Source organism: Panthera onca, chromosome B4 (genome assembly GCF_046562875.1).
Source record: "Panthera onca isolate mPanOnc1 chromosome B4, mPanOnc1 haplotype 2, whole genome shotgun sequence".
NCBI lineage: Eukaryota > Metazoa > Chordata > Mammalia > Carnivora > Felidae > Panthera > Panthera onca.
Genome location: NC_138345.1, coordinates 59,336,527 through 59,359,417, shown reverse-complemented (window position 1 = coordinate 59,359,417; position 22,891 = coordinate 59,336,527). Strand labels below are relative to the sequence as shown.

At 36.4% G+C, this 22,891-nt stretch overlaps 1 protein-coding gene across 4 annotated transcripts in view; it reads left to right on the top strand.

The window, feature by feature from the left end:
* Window positions 1–22,891, top strand: part of ITPR2 (inositol 1,4,5-trisphosphate receptor type 2) — a 489,660-nt gene that overhangs the window by 395,447 nt on the left and 71,322 nt on the right. For 3 of the 4 annotated variants that reach the window (XM_060658096.3, XM_060658095.3, XM_060658097.3), the window contains exons 49-52: window positions 1,850–2,025; window positions 9,849–10,013; window positions 13,433–13,628; window positions 18,316–18,408. In XM_060658096.3, the coding sequence (XP_060514079.3) occupies window positions 1,850–2,025; window positions 9,849–10,013; window positions 13,433–13,628; window positions 18,316–18,408 (630 nt within the window). Of the gene's footprint in view, window positions 1–1,849; window positions 2,026–9,848; window positions 10,014–13,432; window positions 13,629–14,379; window positions 14,483–18,315; window positions 18,409–22,891 lie in introns of those variants that run through there. The other variant, XR_009617392.3, reaches the window with a different exon arrangement.

Here is a 22,891-nt window from a genome sequence, read left to right as displayed (position 1 = left end):
TTTGTTTATTCATTTAATCAATGAATATTTACTCATTGCTGCATGCCACATTTGTGATAGGCCCAGAGATCACTCTTACAAAGCTAACATTCTGACAGAGTCCAAATAAGAATGAGAGAAAGTTGAAGGCACTATGGTCTCCATGGATCTTTGAGATCTGTGAAGCTAGGGTTGTTGGTGGTCAGGCTATGTTTTGGTAGACATAAAGTGTGAATCAGCCAACATAATAATAAACATGAATTGGGTACCCATTTTGTTAGCATTGCCAGAAGATGGGAATTAGGCTAATTTCCAGAGAATTGTATCCCCTCTTCTTTCCCCATCTTCAAAGTCATGTAATCAGATCATAAATATGGTGAGGAACTTAGATCAGTTCTCTCTTCCCAAATTTCTTTCATCACTGTTTGAGGCAACATGATAATAATAAACACTGAAAAAAGAAAACAGCTAATGCTGTTTACTTCCTGACTTGTTTTGTTTTGTTTTTTAATGTCTAACAGACTCTTCCTACCTATTTTTGATCTATTAGCACTCACTATGAACTAAAGGCTTACACAGAATTCATTGAAGGAATTCAAATAATCCCAGGGTGTCAGTGATAATACAGAAACTCTACACACCAAAGCATTTGTGGTGTTTTGCATGCAGAAGTGAATTTTATAAATAATGAAACTGGCCAAAAGAAATAACTAGTGGAAAATCTCCATTTTGTTGTTTCTCCTGTGACTTCATTAGCCAATAGACCCGTGTTTGAGGTCCTACAGCTGATCTAATCAGCCCAAGAATGTGGCCCCTTACTTTACTTCTGCAAATCCAGCACCCCCAACCTTCACCCAGGGGTTCCTCAAATCCACATAGTGAGTACAAATATCAATGAATTATACTTTTTTAGAAAGGAAATATATTTTTTAAACTTGTTTTGGGTAATTTCTAAAGAAATTTTGTTTGTAATGGCGTTCATTTTTTTAAGTGTTTGGCCACTTTTGTTTTCTGAGGCTTTAAATAGCTCACCATCTTTTTAGAACTTGAGTTGCGTCTCAGAACATACATTCAAACACACATATACACATTCGTACACATATATACACATGTATGTGTTAACAGCTAAAGCTTATGTCTATTTTATTAAAGACTGGATATTTTACATTCTTTTTTTTTTAATGTTTATTTATTTTTTGAGAGAGAGAGTGTGAGCAGGGGAGGGGCAGAGAAAGAGGGAGACACAGAATCTGAAGCAGGCGCCAGGCTCTGAGCTGTCAGCACAGACCCCGACACGGGGCTCAAACCCACGAACCATGAGATTATGATCTGAGCTGAAGTTGGATGCTTAACCAACTCAGCCACCCAGGTGCCGCTAAAGACTGGGTATTTTACATTCTGAATTCTTTACAAGAATCTATAATATAGAAGCTTCATAACAATAGAAGAAAGCAAGGTATGAGTTCAGTGAATAAAATACTTGGTTTCATATGATGTAGCTGCACACTTAATAGTCATTAATCCTAAATTTTGAATTAAGGTTCCCAAGTGAACTACATCTAGCAGAAGAAGTATTTAACCGATAACTCTCATAGGAGAGAAAGATGAACAATTCTCCGACTTAATGGAAGGAACATTAACTAGGGAGTATTTAAACATCCTGAAAATAACCACAAACTTTCTGGAAATGTAATAATGAGGGATGTGTTCAGAGACATTGCCTCTAAATATATAGTGTGTAGAGTGGGTTGTTATGAAATTCAGTGTCTTATGGCTTGACTTGCTATTGTTATATAAGGTGGAGTGGCAAAGAGTTTTACATTTTCTACTTTTGTCCTCAGTAAAAATAAACTTCTTCCACATTTTACAGGTACGCTTTCCCCGTTGTTCTCAGTTCTACTTTGGATAGCAGTTGCAATCTGCACATCGATGCTATTTTTCTTCTCCAAGCCTGTGGGTATTCGGCCATTTCTTGTGTCAGTAATGCTCAGATCAATATATACAATAGGTCTTGGGCCTACATTAATACTTCTTGGTGCAGCTAATGTAAGTACTTTACTTAGCTTTGTCCTATTATAAATTAATTAAAAATGTACTAACTATAAAAGTGTAACTATATATTTTAACTCAGGTATGCATAGTAAATTCTTATGTGTTGTGAATCCAAATTAATGAGAGTTTAATTTGTACATTCTTAATTTTGAGGAGAAAAAAATGACAAGTAAAAATTTGATATATTTAAGAAGGTGGCATTTGAGGCGTGACCCAGTTCTGCAATCAATTTAATCCAATCCAGTTTTAATGCCTTCTATACCCAAAGCTATTGACAAAAATGCTTCTGAGCCACTGTTAACATCCTAAAGTGACTTCTAAACCACCCAAGAAAGATTAAATTATATTTGGTAGAATTTTAGAAGTAAGTACCTTTTATAAAATGATCAAAGAAAAAAGGATTGCTATATGAGAAAATACGAAATTGGTCTCTTTTTATGTGAACAAAACCTATAAACTTGTGAAAGACATAGATGAAATTAATATTTTTTTCACTAAATTTTAAAATATTAGAACAAAGGAACACATTTCAAAACCTCTGTTAGGTAGGTTTAAAATAAGTAAGCCAGAGTACCATTGTATAGCAATATGTATAGCATTATTATTGTATAGCAATAATGTATAGCATTAATGTATACAATTATTAGCATATTATTGTATACATTAGCATATATATTATATATGTATATATTAGCATATACAAATAGCAATAATTGTACTCAAGAGATAAAATTTTAAAGGGATTAGACAGCTTTCTACATGGTATATCCATAAAGGAATATTAAGAAAAGGGCAAATCCTCAGGTCAATGAAAGAAAAAATGTTCAATTAGTATATTGCTAATATGTCTGCTGAATACCTGAAGCACTGTCTATATCTTGTACTGTGTTTCTAACATAAGGTCCTATATTCTGGTATCTGCATAAATGACTTATCTCCCCTACTACATTATACATTTCTTATGGATAATGATTGACCATTCAGTGTCTTGGATTGTCATTGGTACTAACAAATATTTCTTTAATGAATTAACTAATGAGTGAGTGAATGAATGAGTGAAAAATTATCTTTGTATTCTTCTACATTTACAGTGCCTTGTACATAAAATACATGGCAAGTATTTACTGAGAATGAACAAATGAAATAGTCAACCAAACTTTTGAGAATTATAAAGCTGAGATAGAATGACCAAGTCTGTGTTTCTGACCATTAGCATATTACACTTCTTTGAAGGTTCAACATGGTATATATGACAGGTCCCAGTTAGAACATTCAGGCAACCAAATTACCAGTTATTCCTCAATCACTGTCAATAAAGGGAAGTTTACTGTACATGCAAAGAGATCTATCAGTGAAGAATTCTGTCAAGTACCAAATATACGATTCCTAAGCTTTTTGAGGGCAGGGGTTGTCATGTTCGTGGTATAATCCTGCCCTCCTCATTCCCAACTCCATTTTTCTCCCACTTCATGCCTACTACTTAAACATTCAAAAATTATTTACTTGAACTGAACTTGTACTTTGAATGTTTTGAAAATAAGCTAATTTTGCAATATTGCCAACCAAGCTAATTGAAGAATCTTCATGGATTTATCTAAAATTTTCTAAATTGGGGTGCTTGGGTGGCTCAGTCAGTTAAGCGACCGACTTTGGCTCAGGTCATGATCTCACCGTTTCCAAGTTCAAGCCCCACGTCGGGCTCTCTGCTGACAGCTCAGAGCCTGGAGCCTGCTTTGGATTCTGTGTCTCCCTCTCTCTCTCTCTGCCCCTTCTCCACTCGTGCTCTGTCTTTCTCTCTCAAAAATAAATAAACATTAAAAAAATTAAAAAATAAAATAAAATTTTCTAAATCTATTAGAAAACTTGAATTAAGGAAGTCTGGCTTATTATTTTAAAAAAATACATTCAATTTTGAGCCAGATTATTTGAAGAAGCAAATAATATTCATAAAATGGCAGCTGGTCTTCAATAAGACATTAATTCAAGAAAGAGAATATAAGTTTGATAAGTTGAAATAATAGCTAGCTAGAGTTGGGCCAGAAAAAAACAAGCATTTATTGGGCCTCTGTTATCTGATAGACATTGAAAACACCAAGAAGTGGAGAATGTGGTTCTTTCCATACAGAAGCTTCAAGAACATATAAAGAGATAAGGAAAAACATTTTAATGTCTATTGTGGAAACCCAAAACATTTGGAATTATTTTTCCTTTCCCCCTTGGGGACAGGTTAAAAAGATGATTTCTGCCTAAGGTTTGGTGAGAATAGTTTCATTACAGGAAATGAAAATTCATATGAGAGGCAAGTATTGTACTTTAATTTCTTCATGGGGAGAAAATACATGGAAATGTATCTTTCTTATTAACTGTATGAATCTGTGAGTACTCTTCTATTTCTCACAGCATAAAAAATCCATTTGCACACCCCCTGAATGGTACATTATAATTCGGTAGTTCAGGGTATTTTGACAAAGAAAATAATCAACTTTAATTTGAAACAAACAAACTGGATAGAATAATTGTGATTTTGATAATATTGATAGAAGTTTTATCTATAGTTTTGATATTGTACAGATTAATAAAATGTTTTAGCCAATAATCATTCACCTTAACTTTTAACATAACAGGCTTCTTCCTGTGCTTTACCATTTCCCAGGAGGCAGGAAAAAAATTCAAACATTAATCAGCCCTATTTTGTAACTTAGGATTTAATATATTTATTTACTTAATTGGAACTTAAAAGTTTGCATTGTGTAACAGGTAAAACTAGAAGTGCTAAAATTATAAGTATCAGAAGTAGGGAGAAACAAAAGCAAGTATCTACCTGACAGTTATGCCTTAAGGAGAATCAGAATTCAAGATAGGCAGATCAAGCCTCTGAGTGTAATTTTTCTCATCAGTGAAATGAAGATATTAAAGCTTAGTCTTCACCCACCACTTGTTGAAAAGCTGAGTGTGAAGATTTAGAACAGGGCAGTAACAGTGATGCTATAATACCAAAAAAGGCTGCCATTTATCAAGCTCCTAATATGTGAGGTGCTATTTAATTGTAAAACATTGGTACCATAATCGTAAAAGTAATTGTGTTTCGGTCCACAGAGAGTTATTTGTTTCTGACTCAGTGTCTTTCATAATGTTAAGCAAATGTAGACAGTCACTTTTCTGGAACAGGAAACAAGTGGAAGGAAAAACCTCAATGTCTGTTCTGAGCATTTAATATTATCAGTTTCTGTTTATTTTGATGCTCCATTTTTATCATCTTCACTCATTTCTAAAATCAAAGTTTTGTTTAGATTGCAACTAATTTCTCTGTCTTGTCACAAGGGTTCTCTCAATGTTTAAGATGTTTCAAAAAATTCAGGTGTTTTTCTCTTAAAACGCATACCTTATAACCCAGTACAATTTACTTCTCATTGTCTACGTTGTAATGGAAATTAACATATTGTTTTGGTAAATATAAACACACATTTTATAAATTTTGGATCACCTAATATTTCTATACCACTAATAATAATATTCCCAGTCATATGGATGCTATATAATGTATTTAACCATTCCACTAATTTTTATTATTTACATTTTTAGATATTTTTTTCTAATAATGCAGTAAATACCTGTGTAAGATCTTTTAATATCTTCTAAATACTCTTATGTACAATGTTATTTTCTTCTGTAGTAGTGCCTGGAAATGTGTAATTTATTTAGGGCACTTGTAAATTATTTGCCTTTCTACAGTTATTTGTAAGGTGAAAGTGTTTCCTTCTGCCGAAACTTGGTCTTGCCATTTTGCAGACAGGAGAGACAGGTGGAGTTTCGCAGATAGCTGTCTATTAGCAATAAGCCACAGTGTTCAAATTTAGTAGTGTCATGCCCTTAGTTACTTACCTGCAGATAGTTTCCTGGTAGGGCTCATGTTACTGCTATAATGTTGAGCCCACCATATGTTCATTTAACATATACAAATTCAATTATATATTCTGAGTCAAAGCATTCTCTCTCTGTCTGTCTGTCTCTCTCTCTCTCTCTCTCTCTCTCACACACACACACAAACACACACACACACACACACACACACACACACACAGCCTGTGTTTCATATAATATGGTCACTAAATGCTCATAACTAATTCTGATATTCAGTTGTAGTAGTAGAAAACTGCTTCAGTTGCTGGAGGAAGGACTAGCATGTGTTGAATTTATTAAAAGACAGTATAGTTTACACCACCCTTGTTTATGATACTGTTTTGTCAGCAGTTTAAAAGATTTCCAGGGTGATATTGACTACCTGAAGATTTTCCTATGCTCTGACCATACAACCGTATCCTGTGTAAGATGTAACACTACTGAAATGGAGATTTTTTGTAACACCATTGAAATGGAGAGTTTTGAATCAAATCGCATCAGTTTTAGTAAGGATGATGGTTGATGACAATATAGTAACGTAGTTAATGTGTAGTTCAATAAATTCAATTTTACTTTTCAATAAATACTAGATGGCCTTTTTCAGTGGGGGTGGGGGGATGCTATAGTTTATTCCTGGAAAATAGGTTATTGTTTTCCCCTAGGCACAACGTAACATGGGGATAGAATTCCTGATCAGGGACATAGAACCAAATAAGACAAAAAGGATAACATAAAGGCAGCTATAAATTTCTGTAATCACATAGAACAGTAAAATTTAAAGAACATCCCATAGAATTCTAGACCATTGAGGCACCTTAAGGATTATTCACTTCCAGGCATTTCATTTTAGAAATGAGTATACAGAATCCGACAGAGACCAGGAAGATTTACTAAAGCAACTGGTGGCAGAGCCAAGAATGGAACCCAGATGGTCCAACTTCTAGTCCAGTGTCTTTCTATTCTGCTGCACTGTTAAAAGTCCTGTAAAGACATATCAGTGAATTATGAAGCATATATGAAAACAGTACTGTACTATATAATTAATTTACCCAATTAAAATGAATGAACTTGATTCACTCTACATTAATTAACAAATGGACATTAATTTTGTTTTTGCTTTTAGAAAACCTATTGGTAAATCATTTTTCAAAAGGCCACACAGAACGCTTACATTGATGCTGTTTCCCTACCCGACTGCCTGCTTTTCCCCCACCATCACCCGAGTCACCTCATCCTCAACAAAATGTACAGTGAAAGGCATTTTGAAGAATAGATGGAAAATGTTAAAAATATGTGGGACAGTTGTGGTCATTTAGATTAGTATGCTGATTCAAGACTCTTCTCAGCACCAATTCAGAAGGGGCTGGTCTTTTAACCACCTTGTCAAGTTCCCACTCCCTCTATTTATCATTGCCCACACGGACCCTTGCCTCAGAAACGAAGATTGCCTAGGTAACGGTATTGACAAATGAAGGACTAGTTAGACAACATCAAGCAAGTCATGGCATGAAAAGGGAGAATAAGTTTTGTAATTTCTTCGTTACTATAAATATTCCCAACTTTCATGGAAATGCTCTATAAAAACAATGTATACATTTCAGGGTCACGGTGCAGGAAAAAACAGAGTTCAACTTCTTTCCTACCCACATCACTTATTCTCATACTTATTTCTCCTTGGTATGAACAAAGGACAATTTCCTTCCTTCTGATCTCCACAGAAATAGATGTATGTCACTGCCAATATCAACTCCACTCTAGTTTGAGACGTAGTCAAGACAACAGGGACATATCCATCAACACCAAGCTCTAGATCAAAGTTCAAGGAAAATAAAAATCAACCTGTAAACAAAGAAGGCAAACCTTTATTTTTCATGCAAAAGTAGCAGTGGCTTTTTTAGGCAGAAATAAGGCTTTTGCATTATTTGAGAACTGAAGTGTATTGCTTTGAGAACTTGAATTCAATGTATTGTTTTTCCTCAGTGTATAGATTTATAAATAGTTTTCCTGCATCATTTTTTAATGATCCAGTTTAGGGAAGTAAAGATCAGGAAACAACACATGAACAATTTGTCTTGAACATATCCACCCTTCTGAAAAGTCTTATGACTTCCAGGTTTTAACTTTATTTTTTACAGAACTTATTATTTCTTTTTTGTATTGATAAACTATAGTGGGTGAATCAAGGCAAATAATTTGAACTTAAATAGCCATTCAAAACAATTTAAAGAGTAAAACATTGAATATTGCTTCACCTAGACATTCTGTATTTCACCATCTTCATGGTTGTTTATTGTCAAATAGGACACTTATCTGAACACCTTGTATATATTTCCTGTATATATTTGTATATATTTCCTGAGTTTTTTAAATGATGACTTTTTATAATATTAAACTTACTCTTGGATAATAATCATAAAGACATCCATTATACTGTAACAATGCTTAATAATAAAGATCTGATGATGAAATACTAAAATAATGAAGTACAACTTTCTGCTTGACATTATTCAAGTTCTCAAAAAGACGATGGAAGAACTGATAATACTGATTATTGAAAAGATAGTTAATTAGCATGGTGAAATTTTAGGGAAGGTTGAACTTCTATGCTATTGATTCAGTTTGACTGTTAACACATTTCTCATTTTGTCTGTATTGATTTGGACTTCAGAAAGTTGAAGGAAAAGGTTTTTCCCATCTCTTAAATTTCACTTCTGCCTCAAAGTGTTATGCTCCTTCTTATGTTATTTTAAATCATTCCATAAGGCAATTTTTTATTTTTTTTTATTTTTTTTTTTATAAGGCAATTTTTTAAATATATAATATAGCTAAAGTCAACAATGTTGCAAAAAGCAACGTGTTTTCCCTCACTTAAGTTTGGACTAGAAAGACAAATATGGTGCCATCAGATAACTTGAAGAACTCAGGAAACAATTTGGAAGAACTGAAATTTGAAATCTATAATTCTTTCCATGACGACCAAGAGGCAGAATTGTCTCTTTAGTTTATAAATAAAGTAGTGACTCCAGAACCAAATATATGACACTAAGTTTATGATAACTGTGTTCTTTGGAAGTCACCGCACAGATCACTGTTATTGCCAAAGAATCTCAGTGTAAATTTCTATATTCCAAAGTTACACCACAAAAGACAATTTTAAATAGTTTAAACACAAATACATAGCACCAAGCATAATAAACACTCCAAAATATCTAATGAATAATTACTTCACATGGAGCTTAGAAAATATATGCATACATTATATTTATTTTAACCTAACTGCATAAGTATATTCATATTTTCATGTATTTAAATTAAATTCAAGAATCACCTTTAATGGCTTGCTTTTTAAAAATAATATTCAGTAGAGAAAGTCTAGGCTAAAAAAATCAAGGATAGATCTTTTCTGGATATTTTCAGAGAAGATACTTTTCTGTTACATACCCAATATAATAAAAATATTACATATATTATTTTTAATATGGAAAATATGATGAGTAGTATTTAAAGCATCATTGTACTAAGTGTTTCAAATGCATTATGAATTGTTTAATACTCTGAAGAGGTCTATGCGATGGGAGTTCCTTTACTCCAATTCTTCCGAAGAAACAGTCCAGGCCTGCAGCTGCATGACCAGGGTGCGACAGGGGTGAGACAGCCAGGGTTTAAATTCAGGTCTGCCTCGATTGTCCAGCTGGGGCTCTTCATCATTCTCATTTTCCCTGGAACTGCAGACAATACAACTTTTGTGTGTATTACGTTTACATGCAGATTTGTAAGCAGTGCTGAAAAATCACCAAATAAAAAAATGAGAAAAGAAAACCACAGAACTCGTGAATAATAGGTTTTGCCAATGACTGTTATTTTTGTGAGCTTCCAGATAAATAAGACAGTAAAATCTAATCTTTTCCTCCCTGTAGCTTTGTAATAAAATAGTGTTTCTGGTGAGTTTTGTGGGAAATCGTGGCACTTTCACCCGAGGCTACCGAGCGGTCATCCTGGATATGGCCTTTCTCTACCACGTGGCATATGTCCTGGTTTGCATGCTGGGCCTCTTTGTCCATGAATTCTTCTATAGCTTCCTGGTGAGTACTTCTCCGTGTGGACAATCAATGCTGAAAAAATACACAATGCTGCCTCTTCCTTTGATTTTTTTTTTTTAAAGCAGGGCCTGACATTTAGGACAAATTATGTTATTTTTAGAATTTCCTAGGAAAAGTGTGAATTATTATTATTTTTAATCTTTTCCTCTGAGAAACCACATAGGTGGTGGAATTCTTTATTTCCTCTCTGAGAAGTCACTAACGACCCCACCTCTTGACCCAGGCTTCATATAGCAGCTGCTTTTGGTTTCGGCCAAATCCTTACTTCACTTTACATTTAGAGAGTCTCGAACAGAGTGTAGGGGGAAAGTATGGGGATATATTTTCATAGTACTGGAATCATTGCATTTTGTTTACAACAACAAATATTATTGTGACTTTAGAATGGCGTATACATAAAATGAGGGAGAAACTGCCAACCTAGTAAAAAAAACATAGTGAGTTGTTTTAAGTCTTCATTTCAGATTTAATGTGTCATTGTTGCTAAGCTTATCTCCATGTATCTAACTCATTAAATGGATTTGCAGATTTCTTCTAGAGGTCTGTTTTTTGTTTTTCACGTTATCCATTTTACTTCCTGTATATAGACTGTTTGATAGCCATAAACTAGGAGAGGAGACAGTATAAATATGTGGTAATATTTTGAAACCTAAAACACTACCAGGTTAATATCACGATGTCATGGGAGAAATTTATTTATATCTCCCACCCATGGCTGGCATGCAGTGGAGAGCACTAGCCAGTAAAATAATTCCTGAAACCTAAGGTAAAGATCTAAAAACATTACGATGGCCCTGTTTGCTTGGGTCGTGAGGAACAAATCCATTGCCTACTGCTTTCCTGTTTTCTAGCAAATCCATGTAGGAAGCCTGAAAAGAGGCAAATTTTCTATTTACTCTCAAAGAGCCCCAGTGATACACAACTATCTTCTAGGTAGTTAAGTTAGATTATTCAACAGTCAAAAGTAGATTTTTTTTTCTGTTCCAGGGATCCAAATGAATTCCCTTTCTGCTCTAATTTTCCATAAAGAATCCACTTTTTAAAACATGCCTGTGATATATAAAGTCTTATTATACTCAGCACTTTTACCGGACTGTGATATATAACAAACATTCTGTAATGTTTTTGTGCTTCAACCCTTCTCGTCTATAAAATCGATAGGGAGAGGATAATAGACTCGTACTATCAAGATTCATTAAAGAGATAATATAAAAAAAACATGTGAAATGATGTATGTAAATCTTTATGTTTTCCAAGAAAAGGCATTTGACAAAATGAAGGTGTATTTGAATTATTATATTAGCTATTGATAGTAATGTTACTTTTAATTTACGTTACTTAACCTTATTTTCCAATTGTATTTTCTTCTTGTGTTTTATCTTTCAAATCTTACAATACTGATGCTAATTTGTTTTCACTGCGTTGTTTGTGAAAACGATATTATCCATTTTTAAAAGTTTGTTTATTTATTTATTATTTATTTATTTAGAGAACGAGAGTGAGAGCAAGAGAGAGGCAGAGACAGAGGGAGAGAGAGAGAATCCCATGTGGGGCTCTATCTCACAAACTATGAGATCATGACCTGGGCAAAATCGAGAGTCAGACACTTAACTGACTAGGCCACCCAGGTGCCCCAAGGATATTGTCCATTTTGATGTTTAGAGTATTAGGAGGAAATTATAATGGACGTGATGCCAAAATGGCATTTAAGTATTTTTTAAAATATGTATTGTATTTTAAAAAATACATGAATATGTATTCCTAGTTACATCCACAAATACCAATACTTTATCCAAAATAATAAAAGCCATTTTCCTTTCAGATATAAATAGAAAGAACCATCAACCTGCCCAATGTCAATACCTTTTTTGCCTTCCCAAGATTCTGATTCCATGGGAATGGAATGGGGCCCAGAAATAAGCATTTTTAGTAAGCATCCCATGGGCTTCTGGAAGTGATAAACTTTTAGAAACCATTCAGAAGTGACCTAGAGTCCATTGCCAAACCTTTTCTTTAAGCCACTGTTGAGTTAAAGTAAAGGAATATCTCCTTTATGTCAATGACATGCTTAAGTAAGTTAAGTCAGAGTGTCGATAATTTGGAAGTTGAATTTGCATTAGTTAATTTTGTCTGTACTGAGGAACATTGACTTTATTTCTGGAAGTTTCTGCTCCCTCCAGAAGATAAGCAGATAGCAAAATATTTAAACACTTTTTTTTATGTATGATCATGATAAAATGTCAACTTCCTAAGGTGAACAAATAAGGTAATATCTTTATGGCAATTATTTGCAAGACTAGAATTAAATTGGAAAGTAAGTATATAACCCTCAGTACTCAGAAAAACAGAGTATAAACAAGGCCCTGGTGTTTCCGAAGGGATTTGTAACACTGGTAATGGATCATTTCAACCAGTTCAGAAATTCTAATCAGTGCCCTCAGAGAGCAGGAGACAAACCTTAATTATTCCAACTTCCAAAATAGTATTCATTTCCAAACAGATATTTATGCCTTTTTAAGTGAATGTTAATTTATTGCTTTTAACCCGCTTTTGATAATATAACATGTACTTGCTAATGTATAATTTCAACTTAATAATAGAGCAATAAATAAAACTGCCCTTGGTGTGGACTCCAGACAGCAAACACATACCTAGGTTCTTGACCAGTGCATAGATTCTCTACTACTAAACACAAAATGGATAATAACCCATTAGAGGAAGTGGAAATTTAACAAATTGTGTCCTATAGTTTTGCTTATACTTCTGTTTCCAAATGTACATACTAAAATAATAGGTTTTGTTTTTGTTATGTCCTTGTAGCCAGGAAATGCATTTCCATTCCTCAAATATTTTTAAATTTCCTATCTTTTCTATGGCAGCAGGCTCATCAAATTGTTCTGGTAGTTTCTCCTCTAATCCTTCGATTAAACAATACATTTAATGAATCTGTCAATTATTCATCACTTAGGCAAATGTAATTCAGCATTCTCACCTTAGCCATTTTACGTATTCCAGAAGCAACTGCAGAACATCAGTAAGATTAAAAATAAGGAATAAGTAACTAAGTTGGTTAAGTATAGTATTACAATTTTTCTAAATTCAAATGTGACACTATGCTATTTCTGTATCTTACAAAATTAAAGTTATGTTGGTTATGAAACCAACACACATTATATGCACATTATATGCCATGTTAGAGTTATCTTTATTGAAAAACAGTTTATTAATACATTCCAACTGTAGAAGAAACACATATTTTGGTGCACCTTTAAGGTATCACTTAGATTGTTATTTTTTCGCAGACAAACTAAAACGGCTTGCATTTGTATCCATAATTACCTTTACGTTTATTCAGCTTTTGCTCCATTGCATTTTTTTCTTGTTTTGTTTTGTGTTTGTAGCTGTTTGATTTGGTGTACAGAGAAGAGACTCTGCTCAATGTCATAAAGAGTGTCACACGGAATGGCCGCTCCATTATTCTAACTGCAGTCCTGGCTCTCATCCTTGTCTACCTGTTTTCCATTATTGGATTCCTTTTTCTGAAGGATGACTTCACAATGGAAGTGGATAGGCTGAAAAACAGAACTCCCGTTACAGGTATTGCTATTACCACCAAATGAGCTTCCTCTCGTGGCAGACATGACTTGTACACAGCTTAAGAGCATTACAGATAAACACTAATGGAGGAAATGTTTCCTTGAAAACATGTTCTTGTTCACTGAGAGCTCATGAATGTCCAATACTCCTCAGCGGTTTTTTAGCCGTCAATGTGTATAGAGAAATCCTGATATAAGAAACATCATCTGGGCTCAGTTTCAGTGAGAAAGTTTCAACAATGCTAACTATTTTCCAGAAGACAGTCAACAACTTCAGTGTAGGAGAATGGCTTTGGAATCTTTTCTTCCTCTTTTTTCCTGTCTTCCCCCAAGAACAACATCTAGCATCATTCACAACCATTATTCCACATATGTTTGCTCACGGTACATCATATTATACTTAAATAATTGAAAATGATAAATGTTTTGATTTGGAAACCATCAGGAAGTAAGAAATTTGGTATTGAAAAAATTCTCAACATGCTGTCATTAAGGAGCTCAATTCATCAGTATGTGGCTATCACAATTTCTGTACAATATTTCTGTTTTCTCACTGGTTAGACATCATCCACTTAGACTTACTGTGATTCTTGTGGTGATAGGGCTTATTCTTTCCATCTTACTTTGAATTTTTATTTATCATGCTTTCTAATGGTTTCTTTTTTTCCCCCTTTCCTACCTTTTGTTGTTTGGGTTAAATTTCTTTGTTACTCTTTTTCCTCCTCTCCTGCTTTGCTGGATACAAATCATAGTTCTGCACTTTGCTGTTTGTTTCTCTGGGTGATTCTGCTGCCTATGAGTTGTAGAGAATGGAAACCACAAAATGACTCTCCCCTCAAGCCATTAAATTTAAAGGTATGACATAATTAGTGGTGACTTATAAACAATATTCTTTCTTTCCTTTAACAAACATTTCTTGATTATTAAATTGATGACAGATGGTAGTTTCTTGCTTAGAATATGGGATAATTAGGTGATGTTTAGATCTGTTATTAAGTCTAAGTGATCAAAGCACAGAATAGAAATGTCATATACATAGATTGAAAGTTATTAAACTGGAGACTGAATTTCATACCTAGGTATTCATCTTTATTCAGAGGAACGTGAAATATTTTGTTACTGTCTTTCCTGTTCTCCCATAAATGTTACTTGTTCCAGAATTTTACAGGCATATATATTTAAAGAAAGGGCTCATATTTGTAAGTAGCCTCTCAAACTCCCCCAAAACTATCTGTGAATCATAAACAAAAATCTTCAGGTTTTAATTATTTCTTATTTACCAGGCATGATCACAATGAGTTACTCAGTACAGGGAGAGTCTGAAGCTGAAGCAATCACAATCCCTGAATCCAAATGTATACAATAGTTATTGTTTTCTGACTCTAGTCATAAATATTTTTGTGTTATTAAAAAGGATGTTAGTGACATTATGAACATTTCTTCCTTAGAAATATAAAAAGGGGCACCTCGGTGGCTCAGTTGGTTAAGTGTCTGACTTCAGCTCAGGTCATGATCTCGCAGTTTATGGGTTCAAGCCCCGGGTTAGTCTCTGTGCTGACAGCTCAGAGCCTGGAGCCTGCTTCACATTCTGTGTGTCTCCCTCTCTCTCTGCCCCTCCCCACTCATGCTCTGTCTTTCAGAAATGAATAAAAGTTAAAAATTTTTTTATTTTTATTTTTTATTTTTATTTTTCTAATTTTTAATGTTTATTTATTTTTGAGAGAGATACAGAGCATGAACAGGGGAGGGGCAGAGAGAGAGGGAGACACAGAATCCAAATCACGCTCCAGGCTCTGAGCTGTCAGCACAGAGTCCTACGTGGGGCTTGAACTCACAAACCGTGAGATCATGACCTGAGCCAAAGTTGGATCCTAACTGACTGAGCCACCCAGGTGCCCCAGAAAATAAAAATTTTTTTTAAAGAAATATAAAAATATCTTTCCTTTTTTCTTACAAAATAGGCAGCATTAGACCTAAAATGTCAAGATCTTTATTAAAAAATGTTCATATTTAGGGGTGCCTGGGTGGCTCAGTCAGTTGAGAGTCCGACTTTGGCTCAGGCCATGATCTCACTGTCTGTGAGGTCGAGCCCTGCGTCGGGCTCTGTGCTGTCGAGGCCTGGAGCCTGCTTCGGATTCTGTGTCTCCCTCTCTCTCTGCCCCTCCCCCACTCATGCTCTGTCTCTATCAAAAAGTGAATAAAAGTTAAAAATTTTTTTTAAAAATGTGCATATTTACATGAAAAACTGTTAAATAAGAGAAAGCATTTGTAAATACTATGAAAATCTAGTATACAAGAAGTTAAACTCTTGACTCTTCATAGATTGAGAATGTTTGTTGCATAGGGCTGAGAGTGAATATGATATTGTGCCCTGAGGAAAGCGCCTTTATTTTCATAATATTTTTAATTATTTAATTTGTAACACCATCTGTCTATTGATAAATAGCATCAAGTTTGTTTTTTCAAGTACCAAACACTATTTGCTCCCAAAGTTGAGTGAAAGCTTATTGAGGATAACCAGCCTAGGTAGCAAGTGAAATCTGGAGGGCAGACATGTGCAGTTGTTCAGGGGGTAGGAAATAGTCATGGGAAAGCCAGGAGGTGGGAACAAGGAGGGAAGGTTGGGAGTTCTAGAGCTTGCGGCAGAGCATTGCAGACACATAGGAGAGTGGAGGATGGATAATTTGCAAATGGCATCGGGAATTTAGGAAAACGCAGATCCTACCTCTGAGACGCGGGGCCCCGCGCTCCACAGAGGAAGCAGCTGCCACTTGACGGGGTTGAGGGGGGCCCATGTCTTAGAAAAGCCCAAGGAGTTGGAGAGAAGGATCTGTTGACAAGCAGAGATTACAGTGTTTCTCACGTGTTCTTTCTTCCCCCTTCTCAGTGCTGCCCTCTGGCTTCCCACCCTCATTTCCTCTCACCCAGGAGACTAGGAACCTCTTAGGTGGCTTCCCCACCTGCAGCCCCTTCTTCCCGCCCAATTCATTCATTGTAACCTCTGATTGATTCGGTGTCTCATTGATTCAAAAACTGCTGGGATCTGCACTGGCTGTGAGATGTTTGGTTTAAAACAATAGCCTGGATGCTCAGGTCACTCTGCTCCCATGTCTGTGCCTTCGCTGGCCTCTGTGCCTTTTGTCATAACAAACTGCACCAGGAATCCCGCCCACCACCCCCCCCCCCCATCTTTCTATGTGTGAATCCCATGTCTTTAGATGTATCCTTCTCCAAAACGCTTTCTGTTTGTTTGTCTGTTTGTTTGTTTGTTTGTTTGTTCCTAGAATTCACGTCTCTCTCGTAATGCACTCCATTACGTTAACTGTACTTTACTTCCTCCACTCAAGGGTAATCCTGTCTTTGCCTCTCGGTATTCCCGAATTATCAGGTCTCTGAGGCCTCGACTCTGGGCCCTCAGAGCCTGGCATGGAGCCAATAAATATTAAGTAAGAGAATGGCCACCAGGACACATTCAGAAACCCCATCTCTCTCCTTCTCTGACCACCAGAAACCCTCTCCAGCACCAGATGGTGCACCTGCCCTTTCCCCGGAGCTTGCCCCAGTCAAGGGGCAAGGAAAGGTGGAGGTGAATGTGTGACCTCCCTTCCCTGAGTGGACTCTGTCTTTCTCAGCTCCAAGGCTTGGGTTGCAGGCAACCCCAGGCCTGGTCCGTCCCCCAATCATGTGTCCTAACTTCAGCTCCTGTTTGTCACTTCTGCCCTCATCTCATCAGAGAACCAGGATAACTTGGTGTGATGTTGCTCTGATATGCACTTGAGTATTTCTTCAATCCTTTGTATATACAAATGAACTTACTCCTGCCCCTCCTTCTCATGGACTTTGATGACTGTTTGAAAAATCGGTTTGAAGAGAGGGAGGGAGGCAAACCACAAGAGACTTAAATACAGAGAACAAACCAAGGGTTATGGGGGGTGGGGGAGAGGAGAAAGTGGGTGATGGGCATTGGGCAGGCACCTGTTGGGATGAGCACTGGGTGTTGTATGGAAACCAATTTGACAATAAATTATATTAAAATTTTTTTTAAAAAAAGAAAAATCGGTTTGAGAAGTATGAACCTCTTTACTTTGTATTTGTTACTAACAACAAAAAAAATTTCTTATAAAGCTTCTTTCGCACAGATACGAAGTTTACCATTTTCTGTTCCATTCTGGCTGGGGAGATAGGCCAAGCAGATGGATCCTTGGGAACTAAGGGAGAAAAGAAAGATTCCCCCCACCCCCCACCCCAACTGTACTGTTAGAACTGCCATGACCTGAAAGTCTCTACCTGCTATAGGGACTGACCAGTGGCTTAGAATCTGGGAAACCAACTGCTCTGGGGGAAATGTGTTCTGTCATTCCAAGTCTGAATCCTGAATGCATTTGGCCATGGAAACATTGTACATGGTGGTTAAGGTCTGCATTATTATTAATACTTTATCTTTGCCACTTCAAAAAGGTATAAAAGGCTTTTAGTGGGTTGGCTTGTGAACTTACTCCCTATTTATAAAATGCCTTCAATACACAAAACTGTGTTCAGAGTTCCAAACCAAGTTCCTAAAAGACTTTAGGATCACAGCTAAGTTGAGGTAGTAGTGATTTTTATTTATACGCCTTTGTAACTATATGTTCATTTCTTGTCATTTGCGTATTTGTCTCTATACCATATTCTAATTTGTGTGTTCTCAGGGAGTAATGAAGTTCCTACTATGACTTTAACTTCAATGATGGGAACATGTGAAAAGGACAACTGCTCACCCACAATACCAGCTTCAAATACAGGTCTGTAAAAAGGACCCCAGAACAGTACAAACCTGATACTTTGTAGTTATGTTTATTACTGCTAAGGGAGTTGCTCTAAGAATTTCGTGGTGGATTGAAATAGAATCATGGAGGGTAAAAGAACCAAAAAGTTTCAAACTAGAGAAAGGATTCCCATATCTGTCATTTTGTATCCCCACCCCATTCCTTATATTATTCCTATTCTTGAGGATTTATCAGATTTACCTTGTGGTACCTGCTGCTAAAAATACTATTACCAAATTGCAAACCCATACCACACTTGACACCCTTTTAAATGTATAGCCTTTAACAGAGAATCTGGAAACACACAGGCTTGGAACTCAAAAGACTTGGTATAATCCTGGACTTCCCACTTTCTAGCTCTCTGTCTTAGATATGTTATGCAAATTTCCTGGACTTTGTTCACATGGTTTGCCCAGAGTGGGAGGGGGTGAGGGACCAGACAGACAGACAGAGAGAATATGATCCTTTCCTTGCTTCCAAAGGAGCAAATGGGAACCATGCTCATAAAAAGAATTTTTGAAACTCTAAATTGTTCTCAATGGTTTGGAAACTATGGCATATGTGAAATTTAATGAACTGTAGAAGGAATTAGTGATCTCTTTCCAGAAGCAGCAGTGATTTAGGGAGTATATATCTTTAAATATTTGAAGAGTTTTATATATAAAAAAGGAGTGGATCCAGTCTGTATTACATCTATGAAAGGCAACAGTGGACTCAGGGGAGATGATGGAAGGAAGAGTTAAGCACAGTGTGAGGACAGAGTCCCCCTTTTCCATCTGGGAGCACACTGTTTCTCTGATCATAATGATAGGGGCTTCTTTCCTAAATTGCCTTTTTCCTTGAGATGTTGGATTGTTGCATGAGGAAAAATGGATGTGCCCTTTGGCGAATGAAACATTTCAACCTTTATGACCTAAGGGGAGAAATAAACACATGTACATTCCATCCTAATGTCTCAGTAGTCAAAGGAACTGTGAGCAACTGCCTCCCAGGCTTCTTTCCTCCCCTAAGTCCTGGCTACTGGGCTAAGGCTTCCAAACAACAAACCAGCTCATTCCATGCTTGTGTAGCTTTACTGTGCTCTGCAATTTCTAAAATCCTGGTACATGCATCCTCCAGTCTAAACATTTCCAATTTCCTCAGCCTTCCCTACATATTACAGCAGTGACTTTTGATGTAACACTCCAAGGCAAGAAGCTGAGTGGTGTTATCTTATTCTGGATAGTGGAATTGGGAATCACACCATACCCTTGACCCAGATTTGGCTGACTCTTGGCTAACATGCCATTCTTCACTGGTTCAGCTGTTAAGCCATAAATGCCTATCCTGTACTCATGTAATTGGGAGTTTGGAATTTCAAGCATAAAACGGTGCATTTATTTTTACTTATTTCTGCCACCCCTAATCCAAGGCCATCTCAGTTTGTCCTGGAAATAGACAAGGAGTTGTTTTGCCTGGTTGAACTCTAAGTTTCCAGCACCTTCTAGTTCTAACCTGTCACAGAGCTCATGATATCTTTATGGATCCTGATTCTGTTAAGCAATATGCTCATTCTCTCTTATGTCATCCTCAAGTTGATAAGCTGTAGAACAGGGATTGGCAAACTATGGCCTGCGGGGAAATCTGATTTGCCACCTGTTTTTGTACAGTCCTTGGGCTAGGACTAGTTGTAACATTTTTAAAAAGTATTTTCTTTAAAGAAAAAGATGCAATGGAGGCTTTATGTCACCCACAAAGCCTATAACATTTCCCATCTGCCTCTTTGAAAAACAAAATTGCCCACCTCTGCAAAGGAAGATTTTCATTAAAAGTGCTAGAAATGTTACATAGGACAGTGCTAAGCTCAAAATCTTTAGCATGCTACTAGAAACATGCTTTCAGACTGACATAATCATGTTCTGTGCAGTTCTTCAGCCACAGAGAACTCTGTCTTAAATAAACTATCAGTGAGCCCATGTTTCTCTATCTTTAAAAGAAAAATCATGGGACTCCTCAGAGTCTCCTTGCCAAATCCCAGACACATGTCTGTCACATCCCCAATTTGAGGTGAGTGTGAACCCATGCTGGTTTCTCTTGACGCCTCCTTCTTCCCACACCATCCTTTCAATGATCCATTTTGGTATGTTATCTTGGGGATCAGCATCAGGCCTATTTGTCAGCAGTTTGCTGAATCTATCACAATCTCAAATTCAGGTCTATAAATGCTCCTCTCTTCTTATTATTCATGATTTAAAAAGAAATATCATAGCTATTTTAAAAACTTGGGCATAGTTTAAGTAGCTGTGTAAAACTAAATAGCTCTTAGGATCTTTACCCCATCTTGAACTTCAATCTATTGTCACTAGAACTTGTTATCTTCTTTTCAATACAGCCTTCTTTCTCCTTAACAGTGTGAAAAATAATGGGTTAAAAATTTAACTTTCTTTTTAGCACAAATATTCTAACAACAGTGTCCCAAGTATATAGTGACTCAATTCCTGCCTTGCTCTCCTGTCTCTGAATATTACCTTACAATTATTTCCTTTATTTTAAAGCAAATATACATTACCTATAGTTTGATTTTAAGAAAAGAATATTACTTTGCCAGTGAACCAAACACAAAGCCAGCATTCTTCCTGCCAGAGACCATAAAGATGGGAGACCCAGGGGCCCAGCACAGTGGCTGAGCTAGTGATGCTCATCCCCAGCATGGGAGCCAGAAGCTCCTAAGACTCGGGGAAATAGCTGCCAGAGGCTCTTGTCCTGGAGTGAGATCTTCCCGGTCTTATGTGCTGTGAGCATGTCCCAGGACGTGGTTGCCCAGCTCTGTACAATCTTACAAATTTTAGGCTTTATACAATTGTTATTGATAACCAACCAGGCATTCTATTGTAATTGTTTTATGTGCTGTTACTAATTGTGACATTTTGATCTTAACGTTTTAAAAAAAGTGAAGTGAATATTTTTGTAAAACCAGAAATTCATTAAGTCGGTTCAGTACACATGATCATGATATTATTAATTATATATAATTAATAATTCTATATATTTAGATATATATTTATATATAGAATCTATATATATATTTTTATATAGAATTATTAATAACTAATAAAACCTTAATAATCAATTAATTATTATAATTATAAATCCTTACTCGTTCCTTCATATAGCAATACTTGTTGAGCCTGTACTACTGGCCAGCCACCATGTTAGGTGTTCAAGACATAGTATTGAACAGACAAACATGATCCTAGTCCTTATGGAACTTATAAAACACTGAGGGGGAGGCATAAAAAGTCATAAAATATGGTGAGTCCTACAAGCGGCACTATGATAGATAATCACAAGAGAGTTTGGCTGTAGGTAGAGCAAACAGAAAGGCCTTTCTGAGGAGGGATTATTTAAATTGAGACTTGGAGCATGAAAAGGAGCCAATCACACCAAGAGGTAGTGCAAGTACATTCTAGGCACAGGGAACAGCATGGGTGAGGGCCCTGAGGCATGTCAAGGGTGTAGATAGATGCTCTTAATTATCCTCACGTTATACGTAAAAACACTGAAGGACACAAACTTTAAGTAAGGTCACAATAGCTCGTAGACTAAGCTAGACCTCCAGTTCCAGGGCCTGTCCTCCAGTCTTCTAAGTTTTATTGTCTTCTAGTTAAAGGATTAACTGGGAGGAATGCTAGGGGCGTCTGATGAATAGAGGCCAGGGATTCTGCTAAACATCCTACAATGCATAGGACAGCCCCCCTCAGCAAAGAACCATCCAGCCCAAAATATGAATGGTGTTGAGGTTGAGAAACTCTGTTCCATCACAAAGTCCATTTGGATATTGATTTACAACTCTGAATACAAACTCATAAAAGGCTTCTCATAAAAACCTCTACAACCTGTGACTCACCTCATATATTACCCAAAGAAGAGAACTTCCCTTTTCGGGTAGACAGATGGGGACAATTCTTCCTGGCTTATTACGCCAGAAGCAAAGTCTCCATTTATTTAGGCTCCACCTGCACTGGGAGCAGGGAAAGGCAGGTATGACTTTGCAGGGAAGCTCCCAGAGAATGGAGATGAGGACAGCAGAGGAATGTCAGCCCCAGAGGGTGACAGGAACACTGTTGGGAGCCAGAGCTGATGGCAATCATTCCTAAATCGGTCTTTAAAACTGCAGGAATGCCTGTATTAATGTGCCTACTCTTTCCCCTGTGCCCGTTTTGCGTTTGGCACGGTTAAGTGATAAAATTCATTGGGCTGAAAAGTCCACAGATTTGATCCTCTAGCCCTTGGCCACATGTATTTACTGCAGAAGTGAATAAAAGCCAGAACCTGGTGTTTGCTGTGCACCATGTGCCACTGAGATTTAAAAATAACTTTTCTATGTCTACAATCAGAATTAAATTTTAATTTGCAAACCCTAGTGTGCATTTGTGACGGCCTTGGTTTGTTACCTTGTGGACAGCAGGTCCGTGTTACA